Source organism: Fonsecaea monophora (assembly GCF_001642475.1).
Source record: "Fonsecaea monophora strain CBS 269.37 chromosome Unknown Scaff11, whole genome shotgun sequence".
NCBI lineage: Eukaryota > Fungi > Ascomycota > Eurotiomycetes > Chaetothyriales > Herpotrichiellaceae > Fonsecaea > Fonsecaea monophora.
Genome location: NW_019173942.1, coordinates 254220 through 270701, shown reverse-complemented (window position 1 = coordinate 270701; position 16482 = coordinate 254220). Strand labels below are relative to the sequence as shown.

Genomic DNA, 16482 nt, shown 5'->3' with positions numbered 1-16482 from the left:
ACCCATCCCAATCAGCAAGTCACTCCAGATGCTGCATCGAGAAAAAAAACCGCACCTTTTCGTGGGACCACTACGTTGACCTCGTTCATGACAGGGTAGGTGACGATGTGAGTCCCCGCTCTCTCGGCACGCGGATGGCTGCTGTTTCCTGCATCGAACAAACGTTCCATTATTTTGTGTTCGTGGTGATCGATCAACCACCACGTTTCGGACCCAAACTCCCTCGTCTCCCCGGTCCAAACATCGCAAACAACACCATTCCGCAGTGCTCAGCAGTTCCCACCCCATCTCTCCGGCTCAATGCCAACCCCTACGCCGCCGTTGCTGGGCCTAGTCCTTACAATCAGGCCGGATTCTTATTTGGTCGACACCTTGCATCTCGACGTTTCTATTGGTACCGGTTCTATTCTCAAAACGTGGCAGGCTGGGGGCGTGGTTGGTTCTTTGCTCTTTCCAACCCAGGCAATGTACTGTCTTGTTCGTTCCCCATTTCGACTACGCAGAATACTTCTCATCTTCAAAAGAATCTACGGCTTCTTGTCATTCATTGGGCCAATTTTGGCCCTCGACACATGACTCCATGCGTCGCTACTTCCCTACCCCCCCGCCTAACTGCATCAGTCAACTGATTGGTTCCTTCCTAAGGCTACAGTTATGACTTCCATGATATAAGACTCTGGAAGCACCAGGTGCCTACATCACCTCACCTTTGTGTAATCGACTGTTTCCTGCACATATTTCAAAACTTCTCTTTTTCTGACTCAAAGTGATTTTGCCCACGGCAGTTTTTCGTCCTTCCTGCAACTCTCTCCACTGTGCAAGTATTACTGAATCTATTTCCAAGACCAGGACAAGCATGTGCTATCAGATTGTCGAAAGATATGCAGTCTGCCGCTGTCTGTACCACAAGCATTCGGTTGATCCATGCCAGCGATATGGTCAGCGAGGTCATTCTACGACCGAGAAGACAGTTCTGGTTGGATTCGCCTGTCCAAACCATTCAGCAAAGAGGCGTTCAGACCAAGCATCATCATCATCGCCATCTGACTCCAAGCCCTCGGGTGGTCGTCCATGGCACGATTCTGGGTACTCTAGCGGTGGCTATCCTTCAACATCTGGCCGCCGGTGATAATGTCGGGTTCTTCCACCCTGAATCCTACTTTCCCGAGACGACAGCAAAAGCTTTCCGAGCGTTCTCCTCTCTCGATGTACCGGACGCAACGGGGAACTCCTAGTCGGTCCGGCGGCAGATCCAATCTGCCGGGACGCCCACGTCATTCGATTATTCTATCGGTCGCAGGTCGACGCAGATGACCCACCGTTCGTTGCTTTGATTTACAACGGGCTCACTGCACGTCAATATGCGCGGGCACCCCAAATATCTGACATCTCGGTGCTGAACTGGGACCGCAACTCTGAGCTTCATCAATACACTCAACCCCTCGGGATGCTTCGTGGCAAGAACTGCAGACGCCAAGGATGACAAATACTGAAGCACTCGGCACCAATGCTGGCGCATTCTCGAGCTGCGGAAAAGCACGCACTCCTAGGAGGCTATTGGGAAATCAAAACTCTACACACTCGACGATCTTACGCCATGCCTATGGTCGACACACGTCACAGTCTACTCACTTCTGCTTTTGAATGGATGCAAGGTTCGGATCGGCGACCTGGTGTCGCAGGAACATCAAGTCTGGAGCGTATGAGCAATGGGGCGCAGGCGTCTCCTAGTAATGTACATCTCACCGGATGGAAAGGGAAACGGACGGCGCTATTTCCGGGTACTTTCCTGGAGATCTTTTGATCTGGTTATGGTGTTGGGGATCCCCTTATGCAGAGCATTAGGGAGTGTTACATGGGCGTAGCCACAATGATTCCTACGAGCATGAAGTCTACGACAGCGACTGCGGATAGGTATATTTTGGGATTGATTCATCTATATGATATATGTACTACTCCACAGCGGGTGCTGTGACCCGGAGGACCGGGGATAACTGGTTGGCATCACAGATGTCTGGAACATCGTTTTGGGCATGGGCTGCCCGGGACAAGCGAAAAATGGTCAGGCAACCAGAATCCATCACCGCCGTGTCATTTACTTTTAGATACTTCTTGTCTCAGTGCCGGTTGGAAGACAGGCAGCAGCAAGGCTTTCTCTGCCTGTGTTCCGGACCTTTGCGCCATCATGACACTCTGTCTGAGCTGGCAAATTTGGACTGGTTTTTTGCCGTATGAGGGATCTGATCTTCACACCGCAAAGGCGCCGAGGACGTGTGAACGACAGCACACCAAAAGTCCGCGTGGAACAGGCATTGATCACGTCGATTATTCCCGGAGGGGGCCGCACAGCACTGCTCGTCCTCGTCACCATGATGTTTACTACATCTGCACTAGGTATGTTGGATGGCGCATGACGGATATTACGGCCGTCGTCGTCCAAGAAGTCCAAATCGACACTCGACATACATGCCCCGACTCGGAGTAATTACATGCATGACCAGCCCAGCCAATGTGACCGAAAGACCGTGCCACTTATCGTCTCTTGGAACCATTGCTAGGGCTTTCACGGCTATGACCGGTGCCCTAGTCCATGCAGTTCGCCGGATATTCTTACAATCTCGGACGGAGCTACATACGCACATACGACTGAAAAACTGGTACTACCCGAGACCAAGAGTAAGATCCCGAAGTCGACGATGGTGGCGGGCAAAAGTTGCGAGCAAAGTCCTCACAGCTTTTCCAAATCAGGATCAACCAGGTTGGGGGCGGAAAATAGTGCTCAGAAAAGCCACAGCTCCCCCTCTATTCAGCCGCAATGGTCGAGCCTAGACAGGGATCCCTGATTTCCCACCCTCGCTAAAGGAAGCAGGATTCGGAGGTACCTTGCACCGTTGGACCCCTACGAGGTACATAGGTACGCATTCTCGGCATGTACGGAGTTCATTGCCTGGACATCCTGGACTACTGGAATGTTTCCAGACTAAACAGATCCCTCGGCTCTTGAGGGTTTCCGATCCTACCACCTCGCTCGCACCCAACCCGTTCCAGGTAGTGGCTGTGGCTGAACATAATAGCCCTGCAATGAGCGAGATAGGATTTTGGCCGATCCGTGAGCGGTCCGTAGCATGGGGCACGTGCGCCGACATGCAGTTATCAGGGAAGATCGAGTCATGCGACTTTCGAGTCTGTCATTTCCCTGATCTGGGGTCGGCTACTGCTGCTTCTTCTGCTACAACTTGGAGGGCCTTTGGGGAAGTTTGTCATCTCTCTGCACAAGGGCACCAAGGGGTGACAACAAGCCCCAATCCTTCGACCTATTTTGCTCCATATTTGTCGGTAGGATGCCTCACGTCCATGAGGATGCCAGGACCGCTCTTCCGAGGGGACAACGTACTCCGCCTTCTCTCCCTCTGACGTTGGCTCGTCAGAACTCACTACTTCAACGAGTCTGTTAGTAACAGTTCCGCCAGCCCCTCAAGGCTGTTCTTGAGCGAGGTCGTGGGTGCCAACATCCAATGGACGAGAACATGTAAAGCTTTTAGCCCAGACGGATATCGAGGCTACCCGTGGGCTGCCATCACTGCTGACGAATGGACTGACTGGTCATGTTCGTGATGATGGACAATCTCTCAACGACTTTCGGCACTTATTGTTAAGGTATTGTTTGCCGTCGGCGATTTGTGGAGGACGTGCACCGAAATGCAAGTTCGCCATCAGAGAGTTTGATAGCTCAAGTTTCGGCAAGACATATCTGCGAGGTACCAGGAGTTGATCGATCATGCGAGGTGCTGTGGCGAACCACGGGGAGAACTTTGGGCCGCCGGAAGTGATCAAACCTTCTCAAATCTTTTCGGAGGAGTTGCTTCTCACCACTGCGTCTGCGCACGACACTGTCGGGATCTATCCCAGGTTGGTGAAACCCTTTGCTGTTGATATGACCAATTTTCTCCCTGATCTGTTGGTGTCTGGGCTTCCCTGGCTGGCTTTTCTCGGCGACCTTGGCTGACTGGAGATTCGCTATCGACTTCTTGCATGAGCATCCGGTAAATACGCGGGTGAATATGGGCCTCCCCAATCCTATGGCAGGCCGTGGCTATTCATCAGAGCTGAAAGGTCTTTTGGGTTGGTCACCTCACAAGTTGAAGGCGTGTGCTGTGACGGTTAAGCGACAGGAAGAAGGACAGAGCCATGGCATGGGAGCAGTCATCTTCATCACAACAAGCTTTGGGTGTCGATGTGCTGAATGAAGACAACAGGAGTCCAATGAGCACGTGCAGATGTCTTGACAGTACTTGACAGTACGAATTGGCCGCTGTGGACTCTCAGGCAAACCAGAAGGAAGAGGGGCAGAGAGTGGGACAGGCACAACAAGACGATCGACAAATACGAGCTCGGTATCGCCGGTGGGATGTTCACCCGAAGGAGGGGGCCAAACTATTCACCAATTCCCTTGTCTCTCCATCACAGAAAGCAACAGAGTCCGGCTCTATTCCTTGCACGACGAAGACAAGACCCTGGCCAAATGCTCGAAGAAAAGAACGCGAGACAACAGAGACCACAGGTAGAGAATACAGGCTCGTGATTGATCGAGTCCATCTATATGTGACTTTATATCAATACATACGGACACCTACTCACCCACACAAGTTCTGCAAGTGATTGTGATCGGAGCATGGACATATCATCTGCTGCATGACACTCTACTCTGATTGAGTCTTGCAAGCTCTTCACAGACTGAAAGAAATCCTGTTGCTCGGGAAAACTCAGACACAGCAACACCTAGGCAAGCTCATGCACGTCTAGGCAATCTTACACCAGACCACATCATACCACATATCCCAGAGTGACAATGACACTCCCGCCCCTCCTTGTCGGCCAAGTCTGCGCAGTCACTGGAGGATTAACAGGGATCGGACGAGCAATCACCATCCTCTTCCTGTCGCACGGCGCTAAAGTGGCCATCAACTATCTGCCCTCCCACAACAAGGATGAAGAGAAGCTCCTCACATCGTTGCGCACCGAAGCATTTGACGCTATCAAGTCCCGCTTGCAACCTTCCTCATCATCGCCCATGGCTGTGCACGACCTCCATGATGTGCCCCTGCTGACGGTCTCGGGAGACATTGCGCTTCCAGAAACGGGTCAGGAGCTCGTCTCGAAGACGGTGTCTCGTTTCGGGCGGCTTGACACATTCGTTTCCAACGCAGGCATCTGCCGGTTCGAGGAGTTTCTTGAGATCTCGCCGCAGAGCTACCAGCGGCATCTCGATACGAACCTGTCAGGCGCCTTCTATGCCGTCCAAGCCGCCGCGCAGCAGATGGTCCGCCAACAGAACCCTCAGGGCGGAAGCATCATCGGCATCTCGTCCATCTCAGCACTTGTCGGTGGCGCCCAGCAGTGCCACTATACGCCCACCAAAGCCGGCATCTTGAGTCTCATGCAGTCCACCGCCACCGCGCTGGGCAAGTACAACATCCGCTGCAACGCTCTGCTGCCTGGCACGATTCGCACGCAGCTGAATGACGAGGACTTGAAGGATGGGAGCGACAAAAAGGCCTATATGGAGGGACGCATTCCCCTCGGTCGACTGGGGAAGCCCGACGATCTGGCCGGGCCCGCGCTCTTCCTCGCCCAGCCTGAGTTGAGCGGCTACGTTACTGGAGCAGCCCTTTTGGTGGATGGAGGAGCGTTTGTGAATTTTCAGTGATGTAACTGGACATGCACGTATGTACATGTACATGTATGTGCGGAGACCGAATATTACGCGGAATATTCGAAGAAAAGGATTGCGAATTACAGGCCGCGGTCATTTCGTGTAACGGGAACAGTCAATTCTGTACGCTTTGATGGCAGTGCCAGACCAGATCTTTGCTCGTTCCTCAGCCGTCAAGTTCTGCGAGGCAAGAATCGCTTCCACTAGGTCGTGCCAGTGGCTCCATGATTTGACAATGCCGGGACCGCCGAGATTACATACTGGCCAGTCGGAGCCGAACATGATCCTGGATGGTCCAAAGGCTTTGAAGACGACGTCAACCCAGGGGCTCATCCGCTCAACAAGAGCTGTGACGGGTGTCGGACTGGTGTCGTTCTGTCCCGGCAGTTCAGAGAAAAAACCCGAAAGTTTCATATAGGTCGACGGATGTCGGGCCATTTGTTCAATGCAGTCTTTCCATCTTGTGAAGTCCGCGTGGCTATTCGTGAGGGATTCCCGGGCAGACAGCCGTAGGTTGGGCTTGCAGAAATGGTTGATGATGATTACTAGGCCGTTTCCGTTCTCGTAGACTCGCTCCATCATCGAACATGCTTCCTGGAGTTGGTGCATCCCACCAGATCGAGCGTCCACTCCCAGATCGAATGTGAGGCCGTGGTCTCCTAGCCATTGTAACCCTTCGATGAACTTGTCCTGCAGCATCGTTCCAGCGGGCTTATCCTGGACGAGATAGCGGAACCCCTTGATGAGAGACCACTCCTTTCCCGCACGCTCTTGGACTTGTCGAATGTGTTTCGTGAGACCCGCCTGGCCGGCTGGCACTGGTGCCCACGGCACGATTCCCAAAACCAACGCGGCGTCTTCAGGCCGGTGACCCTCGCCTGCTCGCGGGCTGCCTCGGGCGATTCTGACCAAAAAGTCAACTTCCTCGAGAGCATACTGCCATGCATTGTCTTGCAGCCCCGATCTGCGGTCCGTCTCGAGGAAGATGAAACCTCGCAAATTGGCAGATTGATCCCGTGTGGCGGCGCGGTACTGGTCAAGGGAGTTTTGTCTGTTCAGTGGATGGTCTGCCGCGAGGTCGCCGGTCCAGTTCAGTGACGGGATATGGGACGCCGCGTAGAGGTGGATGTGGGAGTCTACGATATCTTTGGTCGCCGTGCCGCTGCTGTGCTCAGATGCCATCTTGTCCTTCGTGGAATAATCACCCAAAGGACAATATGGGGAACAAGGTGTCTGTCCTTCCTTCTGGCTAGTTTACCTACACCGCAGTAAAGCGTTGAGAGGGGGAGACTCTGGCAAACATAGGGGACATATAGCCTAATAACAACAGACAGCTTCTCCCTAACCCGCCGAGGTCACAATGAGTAACTCCCCTGGCCCCCTGTTAGATGGCTCGACAGAGGTTACCATCGTGGAACTTCGGTGTTTCGGGCCAATGTTGGTAGAGAGGCACAGAGGTTCTGGTTTTCCCTGTCACAGCCAACCGCATGAACGATTTGTTGTCACACTGTGCTGTATATGATCTCATCGTGAGAGGCTCTGGATCTTCTGTGGACGCATGTAGTAAGGTGCAACAGCGCAGCGCTATGATGAGAGGAGGAGATCTTGTGTCTGCGGAACCCAAGCGGCCCAGGCGCAGGGAAAGTCGGCGGTATTTGCCGTCACCAACTGCGTCAAATAATGTTCATCGTGTCATTTGAAACGCACCGAGGATGCAAATGACGACGAGGTCCACGAGGTCAACGAAGGTCTTCAGACTTCGCAGGGTGGTCTGACTATCTGCCGTTGGATAGACTTTACCATTACCCTTATTTGCCTTGTTTCCATGTGTCTGAAGGAGTATATAACTCATGAGTGAGACCGTTTGCCATTGAGGAGAGGGATTTAGATCTCTCAAAGAAAAAGCAGATGGCTTCCCATATCCAGTTCATCACGAGACCAAAGTCACCTTGAAACCCAGCAATCTCACTTACTCAGAAATCATATCATGACGACCCTATCTTCCCCGAGAAGAATGGATCATGCGCAGAATCATTCCTTCCCGACCCCTCCTACCTCCGCAGCCTCTCCTGCGCCGAGCACCGCCTCGTTGGGCAACCGGACGACTTCTCTCCCAACCCCGCGTTCGCACCGTCTGCAGCCGGGGTCGCAGAAGGAGATCGCCCTCATAAACTACTTGGACGACCGCATCTTGAAGATCACACGGCGATATGCCAAAAAGTTCAGCCACGAGGGGCTCGAGAGAGACGACACGCCGGGCTACACGACCTACGACGAGTTTGTGGCCGACGTCGATCCTTTGGTGGACGTTGTCTGGATAAGCGGCACCCCGACCATCCAGATCCCCTACCTGCTGTCTCTCGCGGGATTGGCGTGCAACTATCTCGAGGCCTTTCCCTTCTCGACCTCGGTATTCTCTCTCACGAGCAAGATTGATCAGGGGTTTGCGACCCTGCTGCAACCCCCGGAGAATAACACAGGCTCGGCCACCATACCCTACCAGGTCTCCATGACTGAAAAAGTACGCATCAAGTCGCTCATCGAGGAGACACGTGTTGTCGCCGTGAATGCCGCGTCGGGCAGTGGTCACGACGCTCGGATTCACGATCTCTCGGAGACGGAGACGGAAGACGATGACAAAGACGCAGAGGAAGACGACGAGCAACCGCAGAACATGTCTATATCGCTCGGGTTGTCCCGGATATACAAAAGGACGTTGGAGATTCTGGGTGATTCGCTGGTCGCAGATGTCGTGCCTCAAACCCAGGGCAATGATTGAGAGAGAAAGAGACATGTTCTTCACTTGATGGGCACGATCCCGAGAGCTAAGATGGCCTCAGAGGCGGGTGCACAGATCTACGGGTCGATATGCGAGACTACGCCGTTCGGCACAGCAAAAGCATCTGTCTGTACAGGAGCTCGCAGCACCCCGCATCGGTCCTTGGGACCGGCACTTTCCAACGGTTCATGCGAGACTGATAGAGAGGGGCTACATTCTGGACGGCAGCATATCACACTCTTTGCTTCCCCCAACTTCTGGTCACCTCATCTCGACCAATGCAAGGGCATCCATGGGTCTGTTGGGTGCAGCTTTTTGTGGGCTCCAATGCTTGCAACAAGGCAGCCAATCAGACGCGGCCACGCTTGGCCTCTGATGCTCACCGACATTAGCCACGCAGCACCAGCATGCACCAGGTACCAGGAACAGGAAACTTTATTGAATGGTCTGATTTTCAATTGATGCCCGAGGAAGTTCTTGGGTCACACAAATCAGATTCACAGCAATGTCACGGACCATGCATGTTAAACTTTGCAGAAGTAGAGAGCTTGACTGGCAGAGCTCTCTCTGTCTTTGCTTCTGCTTCTTAACCTCAAGATCGAGCTTCTCCCTTGCTACTCTGCACGTTGCAGCACTCTGAAAACATTCAAAATGGAACTGTTTATATTTCTTCTGTTCGTCCAAACGGCGTTCGGTTTCGCAGTCACACCACTACCCCGACAAACCGAAGAACTACTGGTGCCGACGACGACAACATCTACCGAATCTGGTACATCAATGGTCCCGACGACATTTTGGACCGCTACTTCAACTATCACTCCGACCAGATCCCAGGTACAACTATCAGCTCTGATAACGATTGCGCCGTTATCAGCCAACCCTCTCGAAAAGCGACAATGTTGTTGGAATGATCAAGGGTTTCGGGTGGATTGTGCTCAGTGGACAGGATATTACTACACTTGGGGACCACCCGGCGACCCTTATCAAGGAGGACCTCCAGGTTGTGGCCAGTCTGGCGATGGTGGAAGCGGTGGGAGCCCGGGAACCGTGGTTGTTTATCAAAATGGGGGCAACCCGATGGACCTGGCCAGTTGGCCCGCAGTCCTGGGAACACTTTGTCTGGTGCTTCTACTATTCATATGAAGCCCTTGATTCTGCGCAAAGTGCGGTTTACAAGGTTGGAGGAGAATCTCATGCTCCTATCTGTGGCAGAGTGACGACATGGCTTCGTTCAGGCATACAAGGTACAGCTCAATGACACAATTGTTCAGCAGCCAGATCGACCTCTTTCACAACCATCGTGACATCTGCGGCAACAAATCTGAGAACAGTATCATGGGCCAACACCCATGATCTAAGATCGGTTTGTTCATCACCGGCCATCGGCACATACACTGCCTGTTTGTTGATACTACCAAGAGACTAGCCATAAAGGATGTCCTTTTTCTGAGCCCTCTCTGCCTTGTGGTTTCTTTCTTTTTGTTGGGATGGGATCATAATCAGGAAAGACTGACAAAGACAGCACACAGCAGTCCCCAGTGGAAGCTCATTGTATAAATACACACGTCGTTTGTATAGAATCGTGCTCGGGAGACGTCAGCCGGGCATCTTCCACAACAGCTGTAACGCCAACCTTTTGCGCTCGAGATTGTACGCTCCCAACCAATCGAAGCCACTTGAAGTATTACTGGGAAAATGCTCGGATCGGGTTGGTGTCGAAATACTGCGAGGCTGTACTCCAAAGTCGTTCTTTGGGGACTGCCTCTGCCTCTGCTGCTCTCCAGCTGCCAATCTTGTGCAATTGAGCTGGACGGTCGGGATCAGAAGGCACCTCGGGTCGTTTCCGTGACGCCCTGGACAGCGAACGAGCCATGGGCCGGAACAGACCCTCACACGTTGGAATTGGGTCCATCGGGGGTGGTACTTGCTTCAGCCTTGACCGCTTCAGGGGTTTTGACGGCGACAGACCAGAACGCTGTCTCTTCCGCTTCTTTTGTGGCTCCGGTTCGGTCAACTGTCGCCTTTGAGGGGGATGAGTTACCCTCGGTTTTGTCTGCAGATGACGGAGTTCACGGGTCACTGGATGGCGATAGGACTGAGACTGAGACTGCCGATGTCGTTCTCACGTTGTACCCGATCCCTTCGGCTTCAAGCTCGGAGCCTTTGGTGACAGTCACGGGGGAACCGTGGGGAGATACTACAGGTTCCGCCTTTGTCATCCACGGATCAGACACTTTGAGCTCGACTGGCTCCACGACCATTGCACCTCTTCCCTCGAGCGCCATTTCGATCCCGACATCCGCTGCTGCCGCCGAGTCATTTGCCTCTCAAACGACGACCACTACTCTCACAACCGGGGCTAGGACCACATTGTACGTGACGACGGTTACTACGGTTCCGCACCTGTCTGCTCCCCCAGCGAATTCTACGTGGCTGGTGTGGACAAACAGTGTTCATCGACCGAGCAGGACGTGGTCAGCATGGACGAATTCTACAATGTCATGGATTATCTCGCACATCCGTCCTCCAAGTAGTCAGTCTCCAACGGTTTTGAGTGCGACCCTCAGCAGAATCTCCGGCTGCGGTGAAGACAGTGACGGTCTACGAGACACTTTCTTTGCCGACTAATTTGCCGACGGCGACGAATACCGTGACAGAATCATTCACATCGACCGAGACAGTACAGAATAACAGCTCGACTTCCAACGCACGCTTGGTGTCGTCGACAAATCCTGACGTCCCCACAAGCGTGCTCTCCGGGAATGCCAGCAGGTATACTCAATCGACTACGTATTCTTCCATCATGGACACTACGACAGGTTCAAACGTGGATCTATCCATCTCTCCTCAGCTGCCCCCTGGATGGGAAGGGATGGGATGGGATGGGATAGGATGGTATTAAATCAATCTGCCATTCTGCCATTCGCACATTCTGAATTTTGCAATAGCTCAATGGCTCGATCTCAATGTGGATACGCATACACACATATGTATGCACCTGGCTGTACTTGTACTTGTACTTGTACTTGTACTTGTACTTGTACTTGTACTTGTACTTGTACTTGTACTTGTACTTGTACTTGTAAAACTCACACCATTCCTGGTGGTGCATTGCAGCCAGCTGGCTCTTCTTAAGCACGACGTACAAGGTACAAATATGAAGTATGTCCCGTTTGGAGTCAAAGCAATATGAATGAATCGTTCCCAGCCTTTCTGGTCTGTGACAGCTATTGTCCAAGAAGCCCCCCCCCCCCCCCCCCCCCAGAGACATGCCCGGCCCGGCCAGCTTTGGGTTTGGACGAACTTAACTTATACAGAATTTCCCCAGTGCTCCCAGAATTTCAATCTTTCTTCTGGTCCTCGTCGTTGGGCTGGAAATTCAGCTGGTTCCCGTTGTAAAACTGCTGGTTCCTCTTTCCTGCGGCATCTGCGGCGCGCTGGTCAGCGAGTGTGCGAATCCGGACGTTATTCCCCGCCGCAGAACCAGCACCAGCCCCAGGACGCTGATCTGCGTTCCCACGTCCGCTGCCCGTAGGTGTCGTCTGTTCCGCATCGCCCGATCCATACCCAAGCAGTGACCGTACACCACCAAAGACCATCCCTGCCGTTCCACTGACGAGGTTGTACCCTCCACTCACAACACCCCCGAGTAGCCCGCCTCCCAGAGCCAAACCGCCGGACGCGTACGAGTCAACATACCCTTGCACCGGGACCATGACGAAGGTGCAGCTCCCCGTAATACCCAGGTCGGAGAGTTCAGTGTCTTCTTCTCCCGCTTCAATTGTGCGGTTCGGAAGGGGTGTCAGGATGAGTTTGAGATTGTATGGCACGCCACTTGTCCTGGCGGGTGAAGCGGTCGAGCTGGCCGAGTCAATCCAGGGACGGATTTCTTTTGTGATGGTTGCGCTTGAGGGGAACGTATTGCGTAACGTCGAACCGTCGAATGTGCGGACTTGGACTCTCACATCCCCTCGAGCGTTCAATATTGACGTTTTTGATTTAGCATGCGAAGAAGCAGTTGAGGAGCCTAGGGCCTCTGGCGATTGACCTTGCTTCCTCATTTCATCCAACATCCGCCTCTCCTCCCGGTCTGCTTTAATCTGTGCTTTGATCCTTTCACGTTCTTCGCGTTGTTTTTGTTCGCGCTCTCGTTGCATTTTGAGGTAATTTGCCCTTTGCGCTTTTTGTTTGTCACTCTCCGCACTGGAGCCTGACGATGGCAGGGGTTGGGCTGAGACTGGAGAGGGATCTGTAGGTATGGTATGTCCTCGCGGTGCTGATGAGGAGGGAGGTGACGGGATCGGACGGTGCTGTGTAGGGTAAACCTGTTCTCCCGCAGGTACAGGCACCGACGGCGTTACCGGTGGACTTGGCTGTGTAGGGTAAACCTGTTCTCCCGCAGGTACAGGCACCGACGGCGTTACCGGTGGACTTGGCTGTGTAGGGTGATGTGATTCAGTAGAGGGACTGGATTGTGCAGGACCAGAGGCCTCCTGCACACTGTTCAGGTCCCCAGACGTGGGCTCCGTTTGATGGGCGTCACTAGATTGATCTTGTGGTTTGGATTGATGTGTCCTATGACGATTCAGCCGGGGTAACAGTCTGCGATATCATAGATGCATACCGGGGGTCCTGGAAGGACGATGTTCCTCCATCTTGTCCAAATGCAGAGGCGAGGCGAGTCTTTAACTGCTCGGTCGACACCTCTGCGGACTGAAGGTTTTCTTGTACTCGCGCATCCCTACCCTTGTCAACATACGGGCTGCAGTTTCTCGGCCGTCTCCTACTTGATCACAATGATTGCGGGCGTGCTGTGGATCGGGCAGATCGAATTCAGAAAGCCGGCTTCTTCAGAGCCCTCGTTGAGTAATACTGCCACAGTTTGTGAGGAAACGGCTGGCGATATCTACTCTAGAGCGTTAATGATTTCGAACCATAGACATGAGGGAAATGCATTACCGAGGGATCCCTCAGGACAGTTTCCCATTCCCTGCTGGCTTCTGTGCCGGTATCTGAGCGCGGTTAACAAGACTGCCGGCTGCACCAGCAGGACAGCTTACCGGAGACAAAGCACAGAACAGCCTTTCGTTCGTGAAGCGCTGTTGATATGGCACTCGACAAATCTCCGTTATAGAACATCTTGAATGTAGAGTGGATCGCAATGGCCGATGTCTTGCGTCGATTGCGAATCAACTGATACCGGATTTCGTATGCAAGCGGAGATGATGCGAGGATCTTACGAGACGTCATTCGGCACGCGCAGCACCTCCGAGAAATTATTTGCGACTCTGCTCTCAACTGTCCATCTCACATACAGCTTTCATTTGAGGAGAAGACATGGCCAAGTATGACTTGAAGCTCCTCCGGTCACTTCTTTCGCGCACTGGGGGTCCTTCTCGTCCGTTAACCAAACCCCAATCTCGTCGCCTTGCGACCGAGAAGCCCTCAACACCACCAAACAACAATGAGGACTTTGTCTCAATAGTTGATGCACCTCCACGTCTGGTGCGCACCGGTCAAAAACACAGCAAAATCGGTATTGCCATACTATCGCTCATCCCAATCACTGCTTTTGTACTCGGCACCTGGCAAATCCAACGGTTGGATTGGAAGACCAAGCTCGTCGCAAGATACGAAGATCGTCTCGTGCGCCCACCACTACCCCTACCACCGAGGATCGACCCCGAAGCTATCCATGAATTTGATTACAGAAGAGTGTATGCCACAGGGAGATTCAGACATGATAAAGAGATGCTCATCGGGCCGAGGACGCAGGACGGGAAGGATGGTTTCATGGTGGTCACCCCTCTAGAACGAGAAGGTGGGAGTACTATCTTGGTCAACAGGGGTTGGATCAGCAAAGAGAAGAAATATCAGGTCGACAGAGATCCGGAAAGCTTGCCCAGAGGCGAGATCACCGTTTCGGGACTGCTCCGAGAGCCTTGGAAGAAGAACTTCTTCACGCCAAAGAACCAGCCCGAGAATGGCAAATTCTATTTCCCCGACGTTCACGAAATGGCAGAGGTTGTGGGCGCGGACCCTGTCTGGATCGAAGAGACCATGACTCCCGACTTATTAGTTAGCTATTCTCGAGAAGCGAGAGGGATACCGATCGGGAGAGCCCCAGAAGTCAATCTGAGGAACAATCATCTGCAGTATATTTTTACATGGTGAGTGTCTGCGCTTGGTTTGCAACAAATCGTATCTCATTAATCCGTCAGGTACTCATTATCCGCCGCCACAACGCTCATGATGTGGATGCTGTTGAAGAAGAAACCGGTTGACAGAGCTCGACGAGTCCGCCATGTCACCAATTGGTAGCATTTCCAATGGCGATCATTGATCCGCTAATTCATCGAGATTTAAGCCAGCAGCGATGTCCTTGGGAAGCAACTCTTTCGCAGCTTTCACAAGCTCTCCATCAACTTGGAGCAACCGTTGCCTACGCATGAGCATTAGGACGTCACTCTGATCGATGCGTTTCCGCCGCGCGTGGGTTGAGTAAGCTCCCAGGTCTTCGCCGACTTGCTCGAAATACCATTCGGTCGCCTGTTCAAGAGCTTGCATGTGGTCCCTTCCAAGTTTAGGCCGGCGATTGCCGAGCCGGGCTTGTGCTTCAATGGCTGCCCGTCTAATCAGGCTTCTGGGCAAGGACGGTACCATTTCCCCTTGTCGAGTCAACTTTAATTTCTTCCGACGGGTATGTTGAGGCGCTGGTCGTGGGGCCTCTTCCCTAACAGAGTCTTCAAGAGGAGCTCCATATTCAAGGTCCGCTTCTGGGTCCGCTTCTGGCTCGGGACTTTCTTTTCGTTGATGGCCATCGTGTCCTGATGGTGACGCTTCGACAAGTCTTGCTTCCCCAGCGCGCTGAGCATATTTTGAAGTTGTTTCCATTTCCGGAACCGGCAGTTGGAAGTCCGTATCGTCAAACGTCGGGATATGTAAATTGCTCTCATCAGGTGCGGCTATGGATGGGGATCTCTGAAGATCCTCGAGGCCCTTCAAGGCCTCAGTTTCCCCTCCCTCATCCCGAAGAGGTGTGTAAAAATCATGTTTGGTTTTCTCCAGACTCTCTGGAAAGCCCTGAAAAAGCGACTCTCTTCTGATTTCGAGCTCCGAATGGAAACCATCCATGTCGATCATCCCAAAGTCGTAACGTGACAGATTTTCTGTTGGTTCGACTGTTTCCGCCCTTCTGCCTCTCTCGGATAGGAACGTAGCTTCCTCATCTCCGCCATTAAAGCTGGCCTGTCCGACAGGATCTGACGCAGGAAAGGAACGTCTAGACATACGGCGGCTGGGTTCAGGCGAATGTATTTGTCTCCCGTAATCTAGAGACCGGAATGTAAATGTTGGATCCAGATTGTATAGCTTGCCGTCGTCATCTGGCAGAATTGAAGGCGTAGGAGCGGCTGGGAGTTCGCTATCCTCGTCCTCGTCCTCGGTTGGTTGAGGCATTTCAATGCTCTCCAGACTTTCGTCAATATCCAGAGCCAGACGTGGTCTTTTGGCATTCTGCGCGACATCCCCCTCATTCAGCGGGCTTTCAACCCATGGCGCTCTGTTTTCTTTTCCCCTCACAGTTCCAGGTGTAGGTATTACTCTTTTACTGGCGGGTGCAGTAATTTTAGCCAGCTGTCTCAAGATACCTCTCGCCGAGTCTGGTCGCACGGTGTCGCTGAATGCCCTCCTCCTGCGAACTGAGCGCGTCTTGGCTCCGCTTCGTTGTTGAAGGGCGCGGATCGCATGGGGTGTGGACGGCGCATATCGCGAAGGGGTCTGCGAGGCTTGCGTCTCTTTCAAGGTTTGTTTTCGAGAAGACATGTTGGAGTTCTGAGATTGTCAAAGGTCAGCGAAGTCGTGCGCCCTGCTCATGAATGAGAGGGGCCACAAGTCATTGGGAGACGCGTCTTGGTCAACTCATGGCGACACGAGATCACGTGAACAAAGTCGCTGAACTCGCTAAGTGCCAATAGACTCGTTTCTTTTC

At 52.9% G+C, this 16482-nt stretch overlaps 7 protein-coding genes across 7 annotated transcripts; 4 read left to right on the top strand and 3 right to left on the bottom strand.

Annotated features, from left to right (window-relative positions):
* Positions 1-4849: 4849 nt before the first annotated feature.
* Positions 4850-5707, top strand: AYO21_02539 (hypothetical protein; the record flags this gene model as incomplete). The annotated part of the gene is made up of 1 exon (XM_022652517.1): positions 4850-5707. The coding sequence occupies one exon, from the start codon at positions 4850-4852 to the stop codon at positions 5705-5707; it is 858 nt and encodes a 285-aa protein (XP_022515205.1).
* Positions 5708-5806: 99 nt separating this feature from the next.
* Positions 5807-6895, bottom strand: AYO21_02538 (hypothetical protein; the record flags this gene model as incomplete). Its single annotated transcript, XM_022652516.1, has 1 exon — positions 5807-6895. The coding sequence occupies one exon, from the start codon at positions 6893-6895 to the stop codon at positions 5807-5809; it is 1089 nt and encodes a 362-aa protein (XP_022515204.1).
* An 832-nt stretch (positions 6896-7727) lies between these two features.
* On the top strand, positions 7728-8492 carry AYO21_02537 (hypothetical protein; the record flags this gene model as incomplete). Its single annotated transcript, XM_022652515.1, has 1 exon — positions 7728-8492. The coding sequence occupies one exon, from the start codon at positions 7728-7730 to the stop codon at positions 8490-8492; it is 765 nt and encodes a 254-aa protein (XP_022515203.1).
* Positions 8493-8543: 51 nt separating this feature from the next.
* AYO21_02536 (hypothetical protein) lies at positions 8544-11120 on the top strand (the record flags this gene model as incomplete). Its single annotated transcript, XM_022652514.1, has 5 exons — positions 8544-8618; positions 9125-9326; positions 10441-10864; positions 10912-11025; positions 11087-11120. The coding sequence occupies 5 exons, from the start codon at positions 8544-8546 to the stop codon at positions 11118-11120; spliced, it is 849 nt and encodes a 282-aa protein (XP_022515202.1).
* A 713-nt stretch (positions 11121-11833) lies between these two features.
* Positions 11834-13742, bottom strand: AYO21_02535 (hypothetical protein; the record flags this gene model as incomplete). The annotated part of the gene is made up of 5 exons (XM_022652513.1): positions 11834-13067; positions 13117-13233; positions 13280-13364; positions 13427-13504; positions 13553-13742. 5 exons carry the CDS (start codon positions 13740-13742, stop codon positions 11834-11836), a joined length of 1704 nt encoding a protein of 567 aa, XP_022515201.1.
* Positions 13743-13829: 87 nt separating this feature from the next.
* AYO21_02534 (hypothetical protein) lies at positions 13830-14666 on the top strand (the record flags this gene model as incomplete). Its single annotated transcript, XM_022652512.1, has 1 exon — positions 13830-14666. The coding sequence occupies one exon, from the start codon at positions 13830-13832 to the stop codon at positions 14664-14666; it is 837 nt and encodes a 278-aa protein (XP_022515200.1).
* A 162-nt stretch (positions 14667-14828) lies between these two features.
* On the bottom strand, positions 14829-16316 carry AYO21_02533 (hypothetical protein; the record flags this gene model as incomplete). The annotated part of the gene is made up of 1 exon (XM_022652511.1): positions 14829-16316. One exon carries the CDS (start codon positions 16314-16316, stop codon positions 14829-14831), a length of 1488 nt encoding a protein of 495 aa, XP_022515199.1.
* Positions 16317-16482: the final 166 nt, after the last annotated feature.